Below are 20,447 nucleotides of genomic sequence, written 5' to 3'. Positions count from 1 at the left end.
ATTAAATATAATTTAATTAAGTTCATCTTTGAATAATGAACAGAGAAGATGACCCTCCCCTGTGGTATACTCCACACTAAACTCAGTTATTTGTTTGTATTAAACAGTAACATAATTACAAAACTTAACTATACTTCCTCTGTTCTACAGGATATGGTAAATACCCCAAATGACCTGCTGTTTACTACACAGGAGACACTTTGGTCTGCATTCAAAGAATGTTAACATTATGCCATGATTACACGATATAGTCATTAACATAGGACTTCCTATGTCAGAATGTTCCAAACCCAATCTATTTCCAAATTACAAAGCTTGATACATTAAAATACATTTATAAAAGTGTGAACAGTGCCACAACTAAATTACCTTCACTGCTACAGCACTGAACATTTAATTATTTCATCATGAGAGAGCCCCCTATTAAGTATAACATGTTATTAAAGCTGCACACTTTGCATAACATTAACTATATTTCTAACTCACAGTAGAAGCATTATGCCAACATTCCTCCTTGATTGCGTCACAGCATAAAACGTTTATGTGGTGGTAGCAACCTTGTGACGTGGCTTGGGTCCAGAATAGCACTGGGTTAAGAGTAGGGTTCCTGGTGAAACGGTGTGGTCTTACTCATGTTGGGTTTACATGAGGGCTCCATATTGCATGGTTTTGCCTTGGTCTTGGTTAGGTTGAGATGAGGGTGTAAAGTAGCATGGTGTTACTGTACATTGGTCATGTTGGGTTGAGAAGAGGACTCCGGGAGGATTGCTGTGTATAGTCTTGGTCATGTATGGTTGAGAGAAGGGCTCCAGGTGTCATGGTCATGTTTCTAGTCTACAATCCATAAAGATACAACATAGTATATTTGTCTGGTAAGCTAAGACAGAAGTAAAGAGGCGTTTGGCAATTAGCCTACTTATGCCCTTGTGTGTGGACTACTATATGTTTATGCAGACACACTTTTTTTTTACCACTCAGTGATAATAGAGTAAATGTTATTCAGATTTATCGCTGCTTCTGCAAACTTGCTGCCATCTTGCTGTAACCCATTGGTTCTTTAGGAACTGTGTAGTAAATTAAACTTCTAAAATTACGGCATTCATTCTAAGCCATTTTTATATTGTTTTATTTGTATGAATTCATTATAATGTGTTATTATATTGTGTTTTATTTGCTTGATGCAGTTGGTCTGTTTTTATTGTCCTCATCCTTTAATGTGAATTTTACTTGAACTGTTCTACAGGTATAATGAAGTGGTTTTCTTTATTTAGTGTTCATTGTACTATTTCCATTCAACCTTCTCAACAGCCTGTTTTTTCATCAGAACGTTGCTGTAGGTTTATAATACACATTTTATTGGTAATAATAATACAGACCCACAAATCTACCGACATAATCTGTCTGAATGATCCACTTGTTATACAGTATTATTCTTTTGTAAATAAATGTTGGCAAGAATGCTTTCAGTGTCCTTAGTTGCTCAAATACTGCTTGGTGCATCTATACTCATGCACATCTGTACTGTACCTCTGTAGGAACATCATCAGGACACATGCACATCTGTACTGAACCTCTGTAGGAACACTATTAGGACACATGAACATCTGTACTGAACCTCTATAGGAACTCCATCAGGACACATGCACATCTGTACTGCACCTCTGTAGGAACTCCATCAGGACACATGCACATCTGTACTGCACCTCTGTAGGAACTCCATCAGGACACATTCACATCTGTACTGCACCTCTGTAGGAACATCATCAGGACACATGCACATCTGTACTGAACCTCTGTAGGAACACCATTAGGACACATGAACATCTGTACTGAACCTCTATAGGAACTCCATCAGGACACATGCACATCTGTACTGCACATCTGTAGGAACTCCATCAGGACACATGCACATATGTACTGTACCTCCATAGGAACACCATCAGGACACATGCACATCTGTACTGAACCTCTGTAGGAACATCATTAGGACACATGAACATCTGTACTGAACCTCTATAGGAACTCCATCCTTAGTTGCTCAAATACTGCTTGGTGCATCTATACTCATGCACATCTGTACTGTACCTCTGTAGGAACATCATCAGGACACATGCACATCTGTACTGAACCTCTGTAGGAACACCATTAGGACACATGAACATCTGTACTGAACCTCTATAGGAACTCCATCAGGACACATGCACATCTGTACTGCACCTCTGTAGGAACTCCATCAGGACACATGCACATATGTACTGTACCTCCATAGGAACACCATCAGGACACATGCACATCTGTACTGAACCTCTGTAGGAACATCATTAGGACACATGAACATCTGTACTGAACCTCTATAGGAACTCCATCAGGACACATGCACATCTGTACTGCACCTCTGTAGGAACTCCATCAGGACACATGCACATCTGTACTGCACCTCTGTAGGAACTCCATCAGGACACAATCACATCTGTACTGCACCTCTGTAGGAACTCCATCAGGACACATGCACATCTGTACTGTACCTCTGTAGGAACTCCATCAGGACACATGCACATTTGTACTGCACCTCTATAGGAACTCCATCAGGACACATTCACATCTGTACTGCACCTCTGTAGGAACATCATCAGGACACATGCACATCTGTACTGTACCTCTGTAGGAACCCATCAGGACACATGCACATCTGTACCGCACCTCTGTAGGAACACCATCAGGACACATGCACATCTGTACTGAACCTCTGTAGGAATACCATTAGGACACATGAACATCTGTACTGAACCTCTATAGGAACTCCATCAGGACACATGCACATCTGTACTGCACCTCTGTAGGAACTCCATCAGGACACATGCACATCTGTACTGCACCTCTGTAGGAACTCCATCAGGACACATGCACATATGTACTGTACCTCTGTGGGAACATCATCAGGACACATGAACATCTGTACTGCACCTCTGTAGAAACTCCATCAGGACACATGCACATCTGTACTGCACCTCTGTAGGAACTTCATCAGGACACATGCACCTCTGTAGGAACTTCATCAGGACACATGCATTTCTGTACTGCACCACTAGGAACACCATCAGACACATACACGTCTGTACTGCACCCTGTAGGAACTCCATCAGGACATATGCACATCTGTACTGCACCTCTGTAGGAACTTCATCAGAGCACATACACAGTGCACCCACTCACTTGTGCATACAAAAATATCGCTCCACTGCGTCCAACATCAACGCTGCATCCAATTCAAAATCAGCCGCTGTGTATCAGTACACTATAAATTGAATTAGCTTAATTGGTGTTTGAGTCCTTATATATAGAGGCATTACTGCAAAGCATTTTACACACATTCCAAAAGCATTTTAAATATGATTTATTGATGGCAGTCAAAAAAATACTGTAACAGAATGGAATGTGACATGTACTTTCATAGAGATCACAGAAATCATACGTGATTTCTCATATCTGGGACAATCAACAGCTGAGATTGTTATTCCTTGTAATAAACAATATTTCCTAATGCATTTATGTTATGACAGCAGAACTCACAATTTATTCAAAACGTTTTCCATATATTTGTATACTTGTGTAATACATGGCACCGTTTTATATACCACATAGGATATCAAGCTAATCTCTACAGTGTTATATTACCTTTGTTTGTGAATAGTTACTTGCAGACCCAAAGGACCCAATTATTCTTAAACGTTTTGACCCAAACATAAAAGTATCGTCTATGGGCTGAATGGTTTCCTTGTCTCTTTTGAACAGTCTCTTCTATACCGACGTATTTAATTTACGCACAGCGCAGGCATAAGGCGAATACCCAGAGTGCAGCTTCCTTCATGCATCAGTGCCCCTTCAACTACTCTTCTTGCTCGGACATCTAGTTTAGGTTTCATGGCTGTCAGGTTTGATATCTGTACCTGAAGCTATGCTTTTTTAAAGGTATAATCCCTAATGGCAGATTCTTTTGAAGTAAACACTGATCATAGCTTGCTGCTCTGAGTAGTCCATCATTCTATGGAAAGAAGCATCTGATATACAGCTTTGTTGTGCTTTTATTTATAAAGCTAAGTCATATTTTCATATTTAGCTAAATGTACCAAAAACCTTAGCTCGATATACTTCTGCATGGTGTAACACATCTTTCAGTATACTCGTATAATTAATGTATACTGTATGTATAGTCCCTAGTATATATACAGTCAAAGGTGGAATTACCGCCAGTGCAACCAGTGCGTTGCACTGGGGCCCGCCACTGTCCAGGGGCCCAAAGCATGTAATGAGTCAAACTGACTCATTACATGCCGCTGTGTGCTGCGGGCAACCGCTGCCCGCACCACACAGCCGCCCAGACAGAGAGGAGAGGAGCGCAGCGGTACGGGGGAGAAGGAGGAGGTGGAGGAGGGAGCCGCAGTGCTTTGCTACTTGTCTTCCGAGAACAGCCTATAGTGAAGCAGAGGGACAGCAGCAGCAGCGCCTCCACCAATAACACAGCGCTGCTGCGGCTCTCTCCTCCACCTCCCTCCTCCTTCTCTCCTGCCCGGGATCGTGATCTGCCAGAAGCTGCACCGAGGAGCCTGAGCCAGCGGAGAGGGTAAGTATAATTCTTTCTTTCTTTCTTTCTTTCTTTCTTTCTTTCTTTCTTTCTTTCTTTCCATGTGCAAAAAGGGGGACTGTCTGCCACAATGTGTAAAAAGGGGGAATCTGCCTGCCGCAATGTGTAAAAAGGGTGAATCTGCCTGCCACAATGTGTAAAAAGGGGAAATCTGTCTGGCGTAATGTGTAAAAAGGGGAAATCTTTGCCGCAATATGTAAAAAGGGGGAATCTGCCTGATGTAAATTGTAAAAAGGGGGAATCTGCCTGACGTGATGTGTAAAAAGGGGGAATCTTTGCCGCAATGTGTAAAACCGGGGAATCTGCCTGCTGCAATGCGTAAAAAGGGGGAATCTGCCTGACGTGATGTGTAAAAAGGGGGAATCTGTCTGCCGTGATGTGTAAAAAGTGGATGCTGTCTGCTGCAATGTGTAAAAAGGGGGAATCTGCCTGCCGTAAAGTGTAAAAAGGGGGACGCTGTCTGCCTTAATGTGTAACAAGGGCACGTTGTCTGCCGTAATGTATAAAAAGGGGACGCTTTTTACCGTTATGTGTAAAAAGGGGACGCTGTCTGCCGCTATGTGTAAAAAGGGCACGCTGTCTGCCGTTATGTGTAAAAAGGGGGACGCTGTCTGCCGTAATGTGAAAAAAGGGGACGCTGTCTGCTGTAATGTGTAAAAAGAGGAATCTGTCCGCTGTAAGGTGTAAAAGTGTCTCTACCTGGTGTAGTGGTGCTACTGTGCAGCGTAATTTGAATAATGGAGACTACTGTGCACCGTTTTATGAATTGGTATTATTTTGTGGCCACACCCCTTCCCCACGAAGCCACGCCACTATGTATTTTTGCGCGCACCTACGGCGCGCACTGCCCCTGTGTTGCATGCAGGGGTGGGGCTCCGATGCCGTTTCTTGCACACAGTGCTAAAATGTCTAGTTACGGCACTGTTGCTAGGTATTCATTTCTCTGGCCCTGAGCAGGTACCCCTCACCAGATCCTCTCCAGGGGTGAGGGTGTGGACTTGGGGGGGGGCCCCAAAGCATTTTGTCGCACCTGGGCCCACCGCTCGCTAGTTCCGCCACTGTATACAGTATGGTACTTCTGACTAGGGTCTGAGCACCTTGTTTTATTCGATGACAAGAAGAAAACAGTACAAGGTGTCCAATAAAAGATAAAACGACAATTTTTAAGTCCTACTGTTCTGGAATGTGCGCAGTTTTGAAGTGAGCAGGAATAAAGCAATAAGTGTTCTATCAGATAACACCAACAGGAGATGAGTGTACTGATCTTGTAAGAGGCAGTGATCTGTCCATACCTGTGATTGGGTTGGGTACGGGAACCCAACATTCAGGATGCCGATGGTCAGAATACCAACAGCGGCATCCCAACAGACTCATGCATCAACTCCAACCTCCAATAATCCATCTTCTGCACCTTGACTGATGCCTCTTTCCTTCCATCTCCAGACACCCATCTCCTGCACCTACTCAACACTCATCTGTTACCGACTGCCCGTCAGTCACCTCACATCCAGCAGCGTCTCACTGTAATCACCACGCTGCTCTCACATCAAAGACTGGTGTAATGTCTGCTGTCATTGATCCGCATGCAAATGTCTGGATCCCCTTACTGGACACAGTGCAGCCAAACAGTCCTCCTCTCTCCCGATCCCTCACAAAGGGAAACAGCATGGTGGGAAGCATGGCTACAGTTCAAACCACCTTGGGGTTGTTATACTGCTCACGGTTGGCTGTCGTGCAAGCACGTTTGATGGGTGGGCAGTTACTGGCAGGTACAGACCACCCTCAGTTACAGCGGCCACCCCTCTAGCCCCCTTCCCCACAAAAATTAGGCATATGGGCCTCATGAAGACAATCTTTGGGACACAGACCCCAAGTCCTTACGATCCCAGGAAAACCAGGATATAGCAACCCTATACCAATTATAAAAATCTTTAGAAGATGCACTGTACAAACTTTAAACAAGCATCACATCAAACCATGGTAAGGCCATGCTAACCATTAAACCATCTGTGCTGCCTAGAGGTGCCATGGGGAGGAGGAGGGAAGTGGAGGAGGGCATCATTACCCCCACATTAAGTTCTCACCTGCCCAGGAGACTAGACCATCCGCAGCCCAGCACACAGCAGTGTGTAGAGGGCTGGGAAGGGAGGCTGCTGTCGCTGCCGGGCAGGTATCCTGAAGAGGGTGCAGCAGACAGCGCATGCATACTAGAGATTAACCACGCTTCGAAGAAGTGAAGCTGATGTCCAGGAACTTCATCGGTATAGACCTTTAGCACAAGGTCTGTTCCAGAAAGAAATTCATTTTAAATTGCACGGTAACAGAGGCGTCACTGATTGCAGTGACATCCGGTGCGGGAGGTCACATTAAGTGAGAGACGTGACCCCACTGGGAAGGGGTGTGGTCTTGCATGCAGGGGGCATGGCCTTGCGACCCAGACCCCTGTATTGTCACTCGATGCGGGCTGCCCCCGGGGACCAGTGCAAGTGCAGTACTGGCTCCTGTACAGTGACAAGAGCAGGGTGTCACAGTGCAGCACCCTGCTCCTGTCACTAAAGAGGAGTCAGCACTTTGGTGTCTCCCCTCAGTTCGTGTCACCCGGTTGCAGGCCGCACCCCCCGAACCCCTGTTGTGACTCCACTGCATGGTAATAGATTGAAACATAATTCAAACTAATTCAAACTAGTCCTTAATTCCTTTGGGTAGGTCAGAGTTTTCCAACTCCATTACTAGGGAACCCCTTCATATTTGGCTGACACATTTTAAAAGATCCACAGCTGGAGTTAATTATTTCACTTGAGTAGATGTGTAAAACATGTACTGTAATGCTGGGTACACACCTAAACGATGGATCTGCAAGCTGTTACACAGGCTGACTGATCTAAGTGTTCAACGATATGTGCATACACACCAATCCACTGTGCAACATGCCTAACCAAAGCAACCGGTAGTGGCATCATTGTCAGTGGTTCCTTAGGCCAGTATAAGGGTCAGACCATAGCCCACACACACAGGCAAATGTAACGATATGTCTGCAAGATATATATCTGCATCTGCCATGCTGCACAGCTGACGTGATATGTCTGTAAACAAATGTGATTGCAGTTTTCAGTACAATATAGCGTGATTGGAATTACAAAGGGTACATCCTTAAAGGCATCAAAATCATAAGTCTGACATGCATTACAATAACAAATGAATTGCATGTACTGCAAGTGGAAGTGTAAATAAAAATAATTGCACAAAATACCAGTTGTGCTCATAAGTTTACACACCCTAGCAGAATTTGTGATTTTCTGGCCATTTGTCGGAGAATATGAATGATAATTCACAAACTTTTCTTTCACTCATGGTTAGCGGTTGGGTGATGCCATTTATTGTCAAACAACTGTGTTTACTCTTTTTAAATCATAACGACAACAGAAACTACCCAAATGACCCTGATCAAAATTTTACATACCCTGGAGATTTTGGCCTGATAACATGCACACAAGTTGACACAAATGGGTTTGAATGGCTACTAAAGGTAACCATCCTCACCTGTGATCTGTTTACTTGTAATCAGTGTGTGTGTATAAAAGGTCAGTGAGTTTCTGGACTCCTGAAAGACCCTTGCATCTTTCATTCAGTGCTGTACTGACGTGTCTGAATTCTGAGTCATGGGGAAAGCAACATAATTGTCAAAGGATCTGCGGGAAAAGGTCATTGAACTGTATAAAACAGGAAAGGGATATAAAAAGATATCCAAGCAATTGAGAATGCCAATCAGCAGTGTTCAAACTCTAATTAAGAAGTGGAAAATGAGGGATTCTGTGGAAACCAAATCACGGTCAGGTAGACCAACAAAAATTTCAGCCACAACTGCCAGGAAAATTGTTTGGGATACAAAGAAAAATCCACAAATAACTTCAACTGAAATACAGGACTCTCTGAAAAAAAGTGTGTGGTTGTTTAAAGATGCACAATAAGGAGGCATTTGAAGAAAAATGGTCTGCATGGTCGAGTCGCCAGAAGAAAGCCATTACTACGCAAATGCCATGAAGCATCCCGCTTACAATACTCCAAACAGCACAGAGACAAGCCTCAAAACTTCTGGAACAAAGTCATTTGGAGTGATGAGACCAAAATTGAACTTTTTGGCCACAACCATAAACGTTACATTTGGAGAGGAGTCAACAAGGCCTATGATGAAAGGTACACCATTCCTACTGTGAAACACGGAGATGGATCGCTGATGTTTTGGGGATGTGTGAGCTACAAAGGCACTGGAAACTTGGTCAAAATTGATGGGTATCAGAAAATACTGGAAGAAAATTTGCACTCATCAGCCCGGAAGCTGCGCATGGGATGTACTTGAACGTTCCAACATGACAATGATCCAAAACACAAGGCCAAATCGACGTGTCATTGGCTACAGCAGAATAAAGTGAAGGTTCTGGAGTGGCCATCTCAGTCTCCTGACCTCAATATCATTGAGCCACTCTGGGGAGATCTCACACGTGCAGTTCATGCAAGACAGCCCAAGAATTTACAGGAACTGGAGGCTTTTTGCCAAGAAGAATGGGCAGCTTTACCATCTGAGAAAATAAAGAGTCTCATCCACAACTACCACAAAAGACTTCAAGCTGTCATTGATGTTAAAGGGGGCAATGCACGGTAATAAGAACTGGGGTATGTAAACTTTTGATCAGGGTCATTTAGGTAGTTTCTGTTGTCATTATGATTTAAAAAGAGTAAACACAGTTGTTTGACAATAAATGGCTTCAACCAACCACTAACCATGAGTGAAAGAAAAGTTTGTGAGTTATCATTCATATTCTCTGCCAAATGGCCAGAAAATCACAAATTCTGCTAGGGTATGTAAACTTATGAGTACAACTGTATGGTCAGTGTTTCCCAAACTGGGTGCTGTGACACTCGCAGGGGTACCTGGGATGGTGGTCCTGGACCAAATAATCTTAGTAACGGTCAATGTAATAGGCAAAATCAGTGCTAGAGGATGCCAGTCATAAACTGTGTGTCCAAACAGAAGGGCAACCCTCACCACCCCCACATTACTGGACCTAAGGATGACATACAGTACAAGCACAATTTACTTCAATTAATCATTTGTTCTGAATTTCTCTATCGTAAACTTCTGGCCTGGGGATTCCATGAAAAATACTCTGTGGCACAGTAATTCATGAACGTTTGGAAACCACAGTCATAACTTGTCTTATGGCACATTGTTTTGACCACTTCTAGTTCAATATAAGTGCACCTAACATGCTTTAACACAGATTAAAACATAGCGAAGACTTACAGAAATCTCTGAAATGTCCTCATTTACATATATGTTTAACGTATGGGTGCACCTTTTACAAATCTGCCCATGGTGTGTGGGTGCATGTGTTAATTATTGTTATCATAGTAAAGTTTTGCCTTCCTGTCACATTTCCTCCATTTGTATTTCCAGTGTGTGTTCTTTTGTGGCTCAGTGTAAGAATTTAGGCAGAATTTGTTAAAGAGAAATGATCAAGGGGCACCACTTTTATATGCTCTGGGTGCCACCATCCCTACTTATACCACTGTTTAGCAGTTTACTTAAGTTTAGGTTACAAACTTTCAGATATGGTGAATAAGATGTACAGTACAGAAAAATACATACAGTACACATTCAAATATCCAAGTGCATATTCTAGCTGTTGAAATGGTGATAAATAATTTAAATGATCCAATTTCTACTCTTGAAATAAATATGACCTTGGTTTCCTGCTTTGTACTAGAATAATATATCAATGTTAACTCAATTCTCTCCGAATACAGTACATGTACATATACATAGTACATATAGGGGTCTATTTACTAAGCCTTGGATGGAAATAAAGTCACTGGAGATAAAGTACCAGCCAATCAGCTCCTCATTACTATGCCACAGGCTGTGTTTGAAAAATGACAGGAGCCGATTGGCTGGTACTTTATCTCCAGCGACTTTATCTCCATCCAAGGCTTAGTAAATAGACCCCTAATGTCTTCAACTATATACAGTATGTTTAAGTAACACAGCCATTTTGGTATCCCTATTTAATACTAAATAGAAATTCAAGCCAGTTCTTATATTTGAGGTGCTGAATATGCATGTACTGTAGGGATGCAGTTATGTGACCGGCGTCCGGGAGGATCCTGCATGCTGAATAGCCCGCCAGTCATCATGCCGACCAACAGGGACTATTCCCACTCTTGGGTGTCCATAGAGTGTGAATAGAACCCGTGGCGAGTGCAGAGAGCCAACGAGCCCGCACAGGGGCTTTGTTGCGCTCACCAAACCCCCCCCCCCAGTCCGTCGGCCATCTAAAAGCTGGGATGCCGGCGTCGGTATAGTCACATGAACCTAACCCGTACTGTACCATTAAGAAGCTCTTATTTCCATGTTCTCCCCTTTACTCTTAATAACAATAATTGTCTGATTTCTAATTACATGATTTACTAAAACTTTATCATGATTATGGGTTGGTTGGCTGTCGTTAGTTTTATGAGAGTAATCCAGAAAATTAGAACCGTTGGGCTGTAAATATAAATAAATATTTGTGAGTACCTTTGTCTATATCTCTACGTAATCACCTCCTTTATTTAAGCATTTATCATTCCTGTCAATGAGCTTTAGAACATACAGACCCCTGGCTCTCCCCTCCAAGAAAATGGGGGTGACATGCCCCTGTTTCTGGGAATGCAGGCCTGCCCTGCCCACTCAACAACTGTCAACTAGGCAGTGGCAGAGGGGATGTGCAGCGAGATTGCAAGGCCTGTTCTGCGTATAAGCAGAACGGACCTTGCGCAGCCACAGATTCCGATAATCGGGATTCTGCATGCATACACAGACCTGCATGCATACACAGTGCCCTCCAGTTCAAATGATGCCACACTATAGGGCCTCCATTTCATATTGTGCCACATTACAGTGCCCCCATTCTTATTATGTAACATTATAGTGCCCTCCACATTACAATGATTATGACACATTACACTGGCCTCCAGTTCACATTATGCCACATTACAGTGGCCTCCAGTTCACATTATGCCACATTACAGTGGCCTCCAGTTCACATTATGCCACATTACAGTGCCCCCTTACCATTATAACATCCGCTACACACTCCTCTCACTGAAAATTTAATATAACACAATTCAGGCTGGGCAAAGGATCAAACCCAACTGCTTACCAGGAAATCTGGGAAATTGGTATGCAAAGTTATAACCTGATTCCAGGCCCCCTAAGTCTCTGGGCCCCATAGCAATGGCACCCTTTACACCCACCATAGTTACGCCCACACCAGTATTATCAATTAATAGTTCTTTGTTTGTCTTCATGTTGGTATTCAAGGACATTTGGGAAATATGATCTACTTATGACTTGAAATAGAGGACAATATTTTATAGCAGTATGGAAACCTTTGATGATGTGCAGCATTATTGTATATTTTCTCTTTTGCATTAATATTAGCCATGACCATTGTGCCTCTTTTTCCTCAGGTGTGACTCAGGATACACAGGTCAATACTGCGATAAGACTGATTTCAACATTCTGTATGTAGTTCCGAGCAGACAGAAACTTACGCATGTCCTCATAGCAGCCATCATTGGAGCTGTGCAGATCGCCATAATAGTTGCTATTGTCATGTGTATAACACGGTATGTAATAAACATGTATTTTAGTCTATTGTTACTGCTAATTTTCATAACAGTATTATAGGTATAACTATGGTACGTGCAGTGGGTGCAGCTGCTGAGGGTCCAGGATCGCTTCAAGCGTGAGGCCTTTCCCCCAGCACCCAGTCACTACCACTCAGTCTAGGGTGGGCTCTCATCTTTCTTAGCAGGTTACGGTGCACGCATATCTGCTGTCCCGGCTAGCTCCTTCTCTCCTCACTATCAGCAATATCTTCTGAAGTCTCCCATTTTCACTCACACATGCAGTATATACTAAGCTCCGGAATACGATACACAGTACTGTGCATGGAGCCCGAAGAAGTAGTGATGGGAACTCTAATGCAAAGCCCCTGTCCCTGCGGGTGTATTTTAATACATTCTGGTGAATTTGAATTTCTTATTGCCAATAATTAATAAATATGTCTCATAGCCTTAACTCCCTATCATACACACAGAAGGCAAGTAACATGAAAGTATGTTTTTGTTGGAGAAAACTGGAGCACCTTGTGGAAACCCATGCAAACATGGAGAGAACACGCAAACCCCATACACATAGGGCCTTGGTGGAACTTAAACCAAAGACCCCAGTGCTTTGGAGCACCAGTGCTAACCACACTGCTACTATTTCTTGAATAAATATGTTAATAAATAATCATTTTAAACATCTCAGTGATTCAATAATCTTTTATTACACAGAAGCTTACTGAAATCTGTTTGTTTAGATTAGATTTTTGTGTTTCATAAAGTTTTGTGTCTCGAGATGCAAATTCAAAGCATTCATGAGCTGTCTCTCACCATTGTACATATTTGATATATCTGTGAATATATGTTTACATTTTCATTGTATCATTTGCTTGCAGGAAATGTCCGAAAAACAACAGAGGTCGTCGACAGAAGCAAAACCTTGGACACTTCACTTCAGATGCTTCTTCCCGGATGGTGTAGCCTCAGTATTTTTTCCCCCTTGTTTATTTTTTATACTTACATTGACCATGTGATGTACATTTTTATTATATCTTTTTTTAAAGAATGGAAATATTTATTTCAGAGGCCTTATTTTTGGACATTTTATAGTTTTGCTTTGTTGGTTGTCTGTTGTATTTGCAAAGCATTCGCTCTGGCAGCAATGGACTGATACAGCTTTCATTATTTGTATTATTTGCTTTTTTTTTATATTCCTTTCCTGGAAACATAGTCCACCATTTTTTTGTATCTGCCTTCGCATGGTTGTACATTATCCATATTTCACTCTTCAAGCATCCCAGTTTTTAAAATTTTGGGGTCCAGCCACAGAATTTGCAAAGATTTGTTAACTGAGGGCAAGGCTACGTTTAGAACTTTTTTGATGTTAATAAAGTATTATAAAGATGAATTTGTGTGCCAAGCTGTCTCAGCCAGCATGGAATGATTTACACTTTATAACCTGGTTATGAAACTGCAGTCATCATAACAGTATATGGCATAGACTGTAACTCAATCTAAACCGCAAATGTAAACAAAATGGTGGATGAACCGTTCACTACATCCCCACAATTGGTTGCTCCTATGGAACAAAGGCTCAAGCCTCCTGTGGTTGTAGATGATGAACACACATCAAAAATGTAATAAACCCCAGGCACGAGCTAAAGGTAACAATGTTTACAATTTTACTTTTTTTTGTAACCAAACTTCGTAGAAAGACACTGTGTTTAAATAGACATTTAAATGTTTTATAGAACCTAGTTATGGATTTTTTTTTAAGACACTGGCTATCGCATGACATGTGAATTGTAATCTGTGAGTAGTGGTAACATGTTAAATATGTTCTATGGTTTTTAACCTTGACATTTATTATCCATTGGGCCTGTTACCCAGGGGCAAGGGAATGTAGTAGAGGCATTGTTCTGTGGTGTCATTATCTGTAAATGTTTTGTATATCTTTTATTCATTTTTAGTTGATTGTGTTTGTGATTATCTGTATTTTATACACAATTGCTGAAAAAACCCACGTGATTTAGGCACCAAATAAAGACACCACAAAAACAATAGCCATTACTCCCATGCCACAATGGACCCTTGATAAAGAGATCCCTCTTTTTTTTAATACAAATGTAACATTTAATAATTCTGGGAGAAAATGTTTCCTTGGCTCTGACATTAAAGTTCGCACAATACTTTTGTTACATTTAGATAAATGTTAAAATTCATGTAAAATAAAATTTGGAACTGTTGATCAGCATACTTAAGTTTATTTGAACACCATTATAAAAATAAAAGGCTGCTTTAATAAAAACTGTGGTTTTTTTTTGTCAATACAAAACTTTATTTAAAAAAAAACAACTTTATTAATATGTAACCAATTATGCTTTTAGGCTATTTGTATTTTACCCAAATAAAGTTTTTGTATTTAATTTATTAGCTGACAGACATGGATTTAGCATTATCATACGGAATATGAGCTGCCTAGATACTGTATGTCCCTGTCTAGATATTGATGTGGTATGTACACATCGCAACAACATAGTATTTTTTGTACACTACACTAACAGGCGTGTGGCTTGTTCATTCACTCTGATTCAACAGCTGGTTTGGATATTTCAGTTAAGCACCCTACAGTATTTGCTTTCATGTATTTATTTACTGAGAGAGTGCTTCCTAATTTTAGTGGTTTGGTATTTCATAAGGCATGTTGACCACAATGCTTCAACGATGAGTAGTTATAAATGTCTTCCCAGCCCCTTGGGGTGGAGCTTTACATTTTATGTTAAAGGTCTACAGAGGCAGCTGTCTCTCTTTGCTCTAATACCAGCATTGCTCCCTGAGTCCTAAACAGTAACCAGAGGACTCCAGCTTCTGTAGACAAGCTAACGTCTAAGTGTCTAAAATGGATCACCATGAAAAAACTTCAGATCAAGTTAACTTGAATCGATTGTCCGTTGTCTCTGAAGATGATGAAGATCATGATTCTGCCTTGACTATCGTTACAGTTCTAGATAAAGTTGCCACCATTGTGGATAGTGTGCAGGCTAGCCAAAAAAGAATTGAGGAACGTCACAGAGAAATGGAGAATGCAATTAAGACTATTCAGATTGACCTCCTAAAACTTGCTCAGGCTCATAGCAATACCAGCTTCACAGTTAACAAACTATTTGAAAAGACTCGTAAAGTAAGCTCCAATGTGAAAGATGTAAGATCCCGAGTAGATAAACAGAGTGATCAAGTTCAAAAAGTAGAATCCAAACAAGAGGAAATGCTGAGAAAGAACAAATTCAGAGTTGTCATTTTCCAGGTAATGAAAGTCAGTATTTTTATATAATGAAAAAAATGCAGTTTGTATTATGCACATTTTGGATCCCTGTTTTCTATAGTAACTTGCACTTGATTGTATCCTACATTTTGTCAACTGCAGAAATGTCTCTAAAGGTTATGGGCTAGGAGGAGAACCAACACTGAGTTCTACATTCATTGTTTTTATTTTATTATTGTATCCTCTTACTTTACTATCTTACATTTTATATTTGTTCAACTTGGAATTTATTGCAGCTTTGTTTCTCTTTTGCTCATTTTCCATTTCTGATGAACTGTAGCCATCTTTGTTGCGTCACTACTATTTTTAATTTTGTTTAATTGTTAAATTATTCTAAAAAAAAAACCTATATTTGTTGTTTAGGTCAAAAGATATATAAAAGCTACAGATACAGTTATATTTTATATGGGCTTCACTTTAAATGTAACTACACAAACTTAAAAAATAAATGTAATCTGTCTGAAAGATACATGGTGAAGAAATAGTCTGCCTTTTACCTGTATTTTATTCCTTATTCTACAGTAAGGCAATCTTTGATGTTATTGTTCCTAATATGATGTTGCCGTAAAACCTAAACATATGTTTCCCTTACTTTGTAATGACCTTAGATTGGTTCCATGGAACTGCACTGGCTGCTATTATGTGGGGTATTGCTTCTGATGATACTATATTTAGATGTGGTCATTTCTGCTGTCAGGCAGAGCAGTATAAACTGCTGAACAGCTTGCCTATGTGAGTGGGTAACATGAGGAAGACAGGAATGGTACATGCACATGTATCGGGGGCAGAAAGCTACAGTTATTCTTCCACCATATTTGGTAGTACAATACCGTTTCACATGTTTCTATCGACACAGAGATAATAAAATAGGGGGTCATTCTGAGTTGATCGCTAGATGAAATTGTTCGCTGCACAGCGATGAAGCAAAAAAAGGCACTTCTGCGCATGCGGCGCAATGCGCACGCGCGACATACTTTCACAACGGCCGATGTAGTTTCACACAAGGTCTAGCGATGCATTTCAGTTGCACTGGCTGCCACAGAGTGATTGACATGAAGGGGGCGTTTCTGGGTGTCAACTGACCGTTTTCAGTGAGTGTTCGGAAAAACGCAGGTGTGCCAGGAAAAACGCAGCCATGCCAGGAAAAACGCAGGCGTGGCTGGCGTGTTTGTGACGTCAAATCCGGAACTGAATGGTCTGAAGTGATCGCAAGCGCTGAGTAGGTCTGGAGCTACTCTAAAACTGCACTTTTTTTTTTTGGAGCCGTTATGTGATGGAAGCGATTGCACTATTGCAAAGCTAATATACACTCCCAGAGGACGGCGGCTTAGCATTTGCACGGCAGCGAAAGACTGCTAGCGAGCGTCCAACTCAGAATGACCCCCATAGTGCAGTGGTTCTGTGTTGTTCTTTCATTAACCATGGCTTTAATATTATCACGGACTGTTGTAAATTGTAGTAAAACAAAGCAAGAAAACAATCATCTATTTCTCATTTGCTCAGTACTGAGGTAATAAAGTTCCTGATCCAAATCCACTGCCTAGTGCATACCAGTAACATCTCGCAAGTGGTCAGGTTGCGGATCTTCTGTTTCCAGCATATAAATAGCTCTCTAGTGAATCTGGTTTAGATTTATTACCTCAGCTGTTAGATTAAATGATCCCATTATACAGTATCTGTTCACTAGAAAGGAGAGAACAGATACTAACAATAATAATATCCAGGCCCTCTAGTTTGATTCTTGGTTGTGGTTAAACTTATTAAACATTCCCACGGTAAATACAGTGACACTAGTTACTACTAGTTACGGAACAACATAACAGTAATATCAGCCGGCAGCTATGCCCACCCGAATAAAGCAATACTTGAATTGCCCCATCAGGCGCCATCTAGTGGCCACCGGTGAGCAAAACACTTAAATTCCCCCCATAGAGGTGAGGAGCAGCGCTACACGTTTATTATAATAGATGTATGTACTGTATGTTGTCTATAGAGAATATATGAAGAGCATGTAACTTGTGTCTTAAGATGAGCACCTTTTACCATACAGCTATTAATTATTTTCCATTGGTTAAATAACTGATGAGAATGCTGAGATGTTATGCTGGTAACATCAGTATTACTCACACATGCCGACATTGGTCCTCATTCCGAGTTGTTCGCTCGCTAGCTGCTTTTAGCAGCATTGCACACGCTAAGCCGCCGCCCTCTGGGACTGTATCTTAGCATAGCAGAATTGCGAACGAAAGATTAGCAGAATTGCGAATAGAAATTTCTTAGCAGTTTCTGAGTAGCTCGAGACTTACTCCTACATTGCGATCAGTTCAGTCAGTTTCGTTCCTGGTTTGACGTCACAAACACACCCAGCGTTCGCCCAGACACTCCCCCGTTTCTTCAGACACTCCCGCGTTTTTCCCAGAAACGCCAGCGTTTTTTCGCACACGCCCAGAAAACGGCCAGTTTCCACCCAGAAACACCCACTTCCTGTCAATCACAGTACGATTACCAGAACGATGAAAAAACCTTGTTACGCCGTGAGTAAAATACCTAACTTTTGTGTAAAATAACTAACCGCATGCGCAGTAAGCGACTAATCGCAATATAGCGAAAATCGGCAATGAGCGAACAACTCGGAATGAGGGACATTGTACCCTAGGAACTGCTGGAACAGCAGCCACAGATAAGGTCAGAGAGATAAATATTCCACCACATTCCCTGTCAGTATACTTTTTCAGCATTGACATTTGGTGCAGTTGTACAATACATATCTCTGAACCTTAAACTTATGATATTGCATTTATTGTATGCCATAATGTTGCTAATAAGAAACATTCTGCATGATATAGCCAAATGCCTGAACACTCAATTCTTCTATGTTGGGCTGGGACATAGCTTTCCAAGCAGCACTGTAAGCAAAGGCCTTTTAGGGGTACATGGCATCAGCATAGGTCATTACGGAGCAGAAGGGCATATACTATACAGCTTGCAAAGTAGAAGCAAAGCCATCTCTGATTCATGCTTAAGATCTAGCAATTATACCATACAATACAATATGCAGACCAAAGAGCGCAGTGGAAGACATGGACTTTAGCACAGCACTTGGCTGCATTGTATTAGTGTGCTGCTGCAGCCAGTCTGGTACTAGTCTGTGTTTGCTAGCGGTAAGAAATGTATTTCAGAAGTCAAGGACGCGCATAGAATTTACAGAAGGAATCCTCCTGACACCCAAAGCAGATGCCTCAACCTAATCCCAGCCCTAATGTAATAACATAATAAAGTCCTGTGCGTTCATTTCACTTACCTCCAATTAGCAGTTTTTCTTTCTAATTCTTTCTAATTGGATTTAAGTTTAAATAACTTTATCTTCCTTTACATAACACTTCCCCTCGGGGTTTTATTTTTATTATTCAGGTTTTTTATGCTGTAAGCTTTTGTGACCCGCAATAAAGACTACTATGATCCTTTTTCAATAATTATAAACCAGTTGATTCAGTGACACCTGTAGACAGCGAGTTGTAATGCTGTGTTTGGTTGGTTCCAGAGCCATATTAACAAAGGGGCAAATGAGACCATAGTCCTGGCCTACACGTAAAAGTAGGCCCATCATCATGACAGCATGATGATATTCAGCTGGCCACATGGCCGGCTGTCTGCTGCCCAAGATGTGACTGTAATAGCTTGAGGGAAGGTCTGAGGGGCAGTGCAGGGGCATGTCCAGTCTGATGATTGTAATGGGAATGTGGGGAGCTCTGCAGGTATTTATATACTTACATGTAATGTCCTAACAGGAGAACCAAATGCATTTGGACGCAGTGTCTAATTAGCTAGTGGTCACTTCTTGGCTGCTATACACCTCCTCTATCAATATAATCACCTCCTGAAGGTTCTTCTATACATGGTTCCGGATCTGGAATTGGATGTTTAACCAATAGAAGGCTACATATGGAGGACATTATTGTACAGGTTTATTCTAAACCAACATACAGATTAAGACTAGAAATTGTATTTATACATTTATTTTTTATTTATTTATGACCTATTACGTCATTTTATCTGGCCAGATAAGCTACAAAGTTCTTTATTGTGGTACGCAGAATCATTTACACTTTAAAATGATTGGCACAGCACTCCCTTTTTGCACGCCCTATGCCATCAGTATGACCCTATTTGTTTCTTAACTTGATTCTGTTTTATGGTCTTATATGGTGAAGAATATAGGAAGGCTGCACTCCAAAATATCACAATAATGATTATTCTCTGAGAGTGAAATACTTAAAAATCACAATTTAAGTAAATCACAAAAATACAAAAATGCATACGAGAAACAACCACATTATAAATACATGAATTCATGTACAATAATAAAGGATTACAGGTTGAGTCTCCCTTATCCAAAATGCTCGGGACCAGGGGTATTTTGAATATGGGATTTTTCCGTATTTTGGAATAATTGCATACCATAATGAGATATCATGGTGATGGGACCTAAATCTAAGCACAGAATGCATTTACGTTTCATATACACCTTATACACACAGCCTGAAGGTAATTTTAGACAATATTTTTTATAACTTTGTGCATTAAACAAAGTGTGTGTACATTCACACAATTCATTTATGTTTCATATACACCTTATACACATAGCCTGAAGGTCATTGTCACAACTGAGGGCCTGAGCTGACGGGAGGCAGCCTCAGTTGTAGGGGCTGAGATGTACCGGAACCTGGGAGGTTGTATCAGACCCCTGGACATGTAAGTAACATGAACAATAACTGCCCGAAGGCGTGACCACGACAACTTAGATAAAAGTCAATGATGTTTATTATGACAACT

General features: G+C 41.2%; 2 protein-coding genes across 3 annotated transcripts in view; both read left to right on the top strand.

Annotated features, from left to right (window-relative positions):
• The window catches only part of TMEFF1 (transmembrane protein with EGF like and two follistatin like domains 1), a 247,773-nt gene extending 233,173 nt beyond the window's left edge, over positions 1–14,600 (top strand). For both annotated transcript variants that reach the window (XM_063922918.1, XM_063922917.1), the window contains exons 9-10: positions 12,152–12,310; positions 13,189–14,600. In XM_063922918.1, the coding sequence (XP_063778988.1) occupies positions 12,152–12,310; positions 13,189–13,273 (244 nt within the window). In that variant the 3' untranslated portion in view covers positions 13,274–14,600. The remainder of the gene's footprint in view (positions 1–12,151; positions 12,311–13,188) is intronic.
• Positions 14,601–15,080: 480 nt separating this feature from the next.
• The window catches only part of CAVIN4 (caveolae associated protein 4), a 28,146-nt gene continuing 22,779 nt past the window's right edge, over positions 15,081–20,447 (top strand). The window contains exon 1 of the mRNA XM_063922915.1: positions 15,081–15,596. Within this exon, the coding sequence (XP_063778985.1) occupies positions 15,192–15,596 (405 nt within the window). The 5' untranslated portion in view covers positions 15,081–15,191. The remainder of the gene's footprint in view (positions 15,597–20,447) is intronic.

Source organism: Pseudophryne corroboree, chromosome 5, assembly GCF_028390025.1.
Source record: "Pseudophryne corroboree isolate aPseCor3 chromosome 5, aPseCor3.hap2, whole genome shotgun sequence".
In the NCBI taxonomy this organism is placed as follows: Eukaryota; Metazoa; Chordata; class Amphibia; order Anura; family Myobatrachidae; genus Pseudophryne; species Pseudophryne corroboree.
This window is presented reverse-complemented; position numbering and strand designations above follow the sequence as displayed.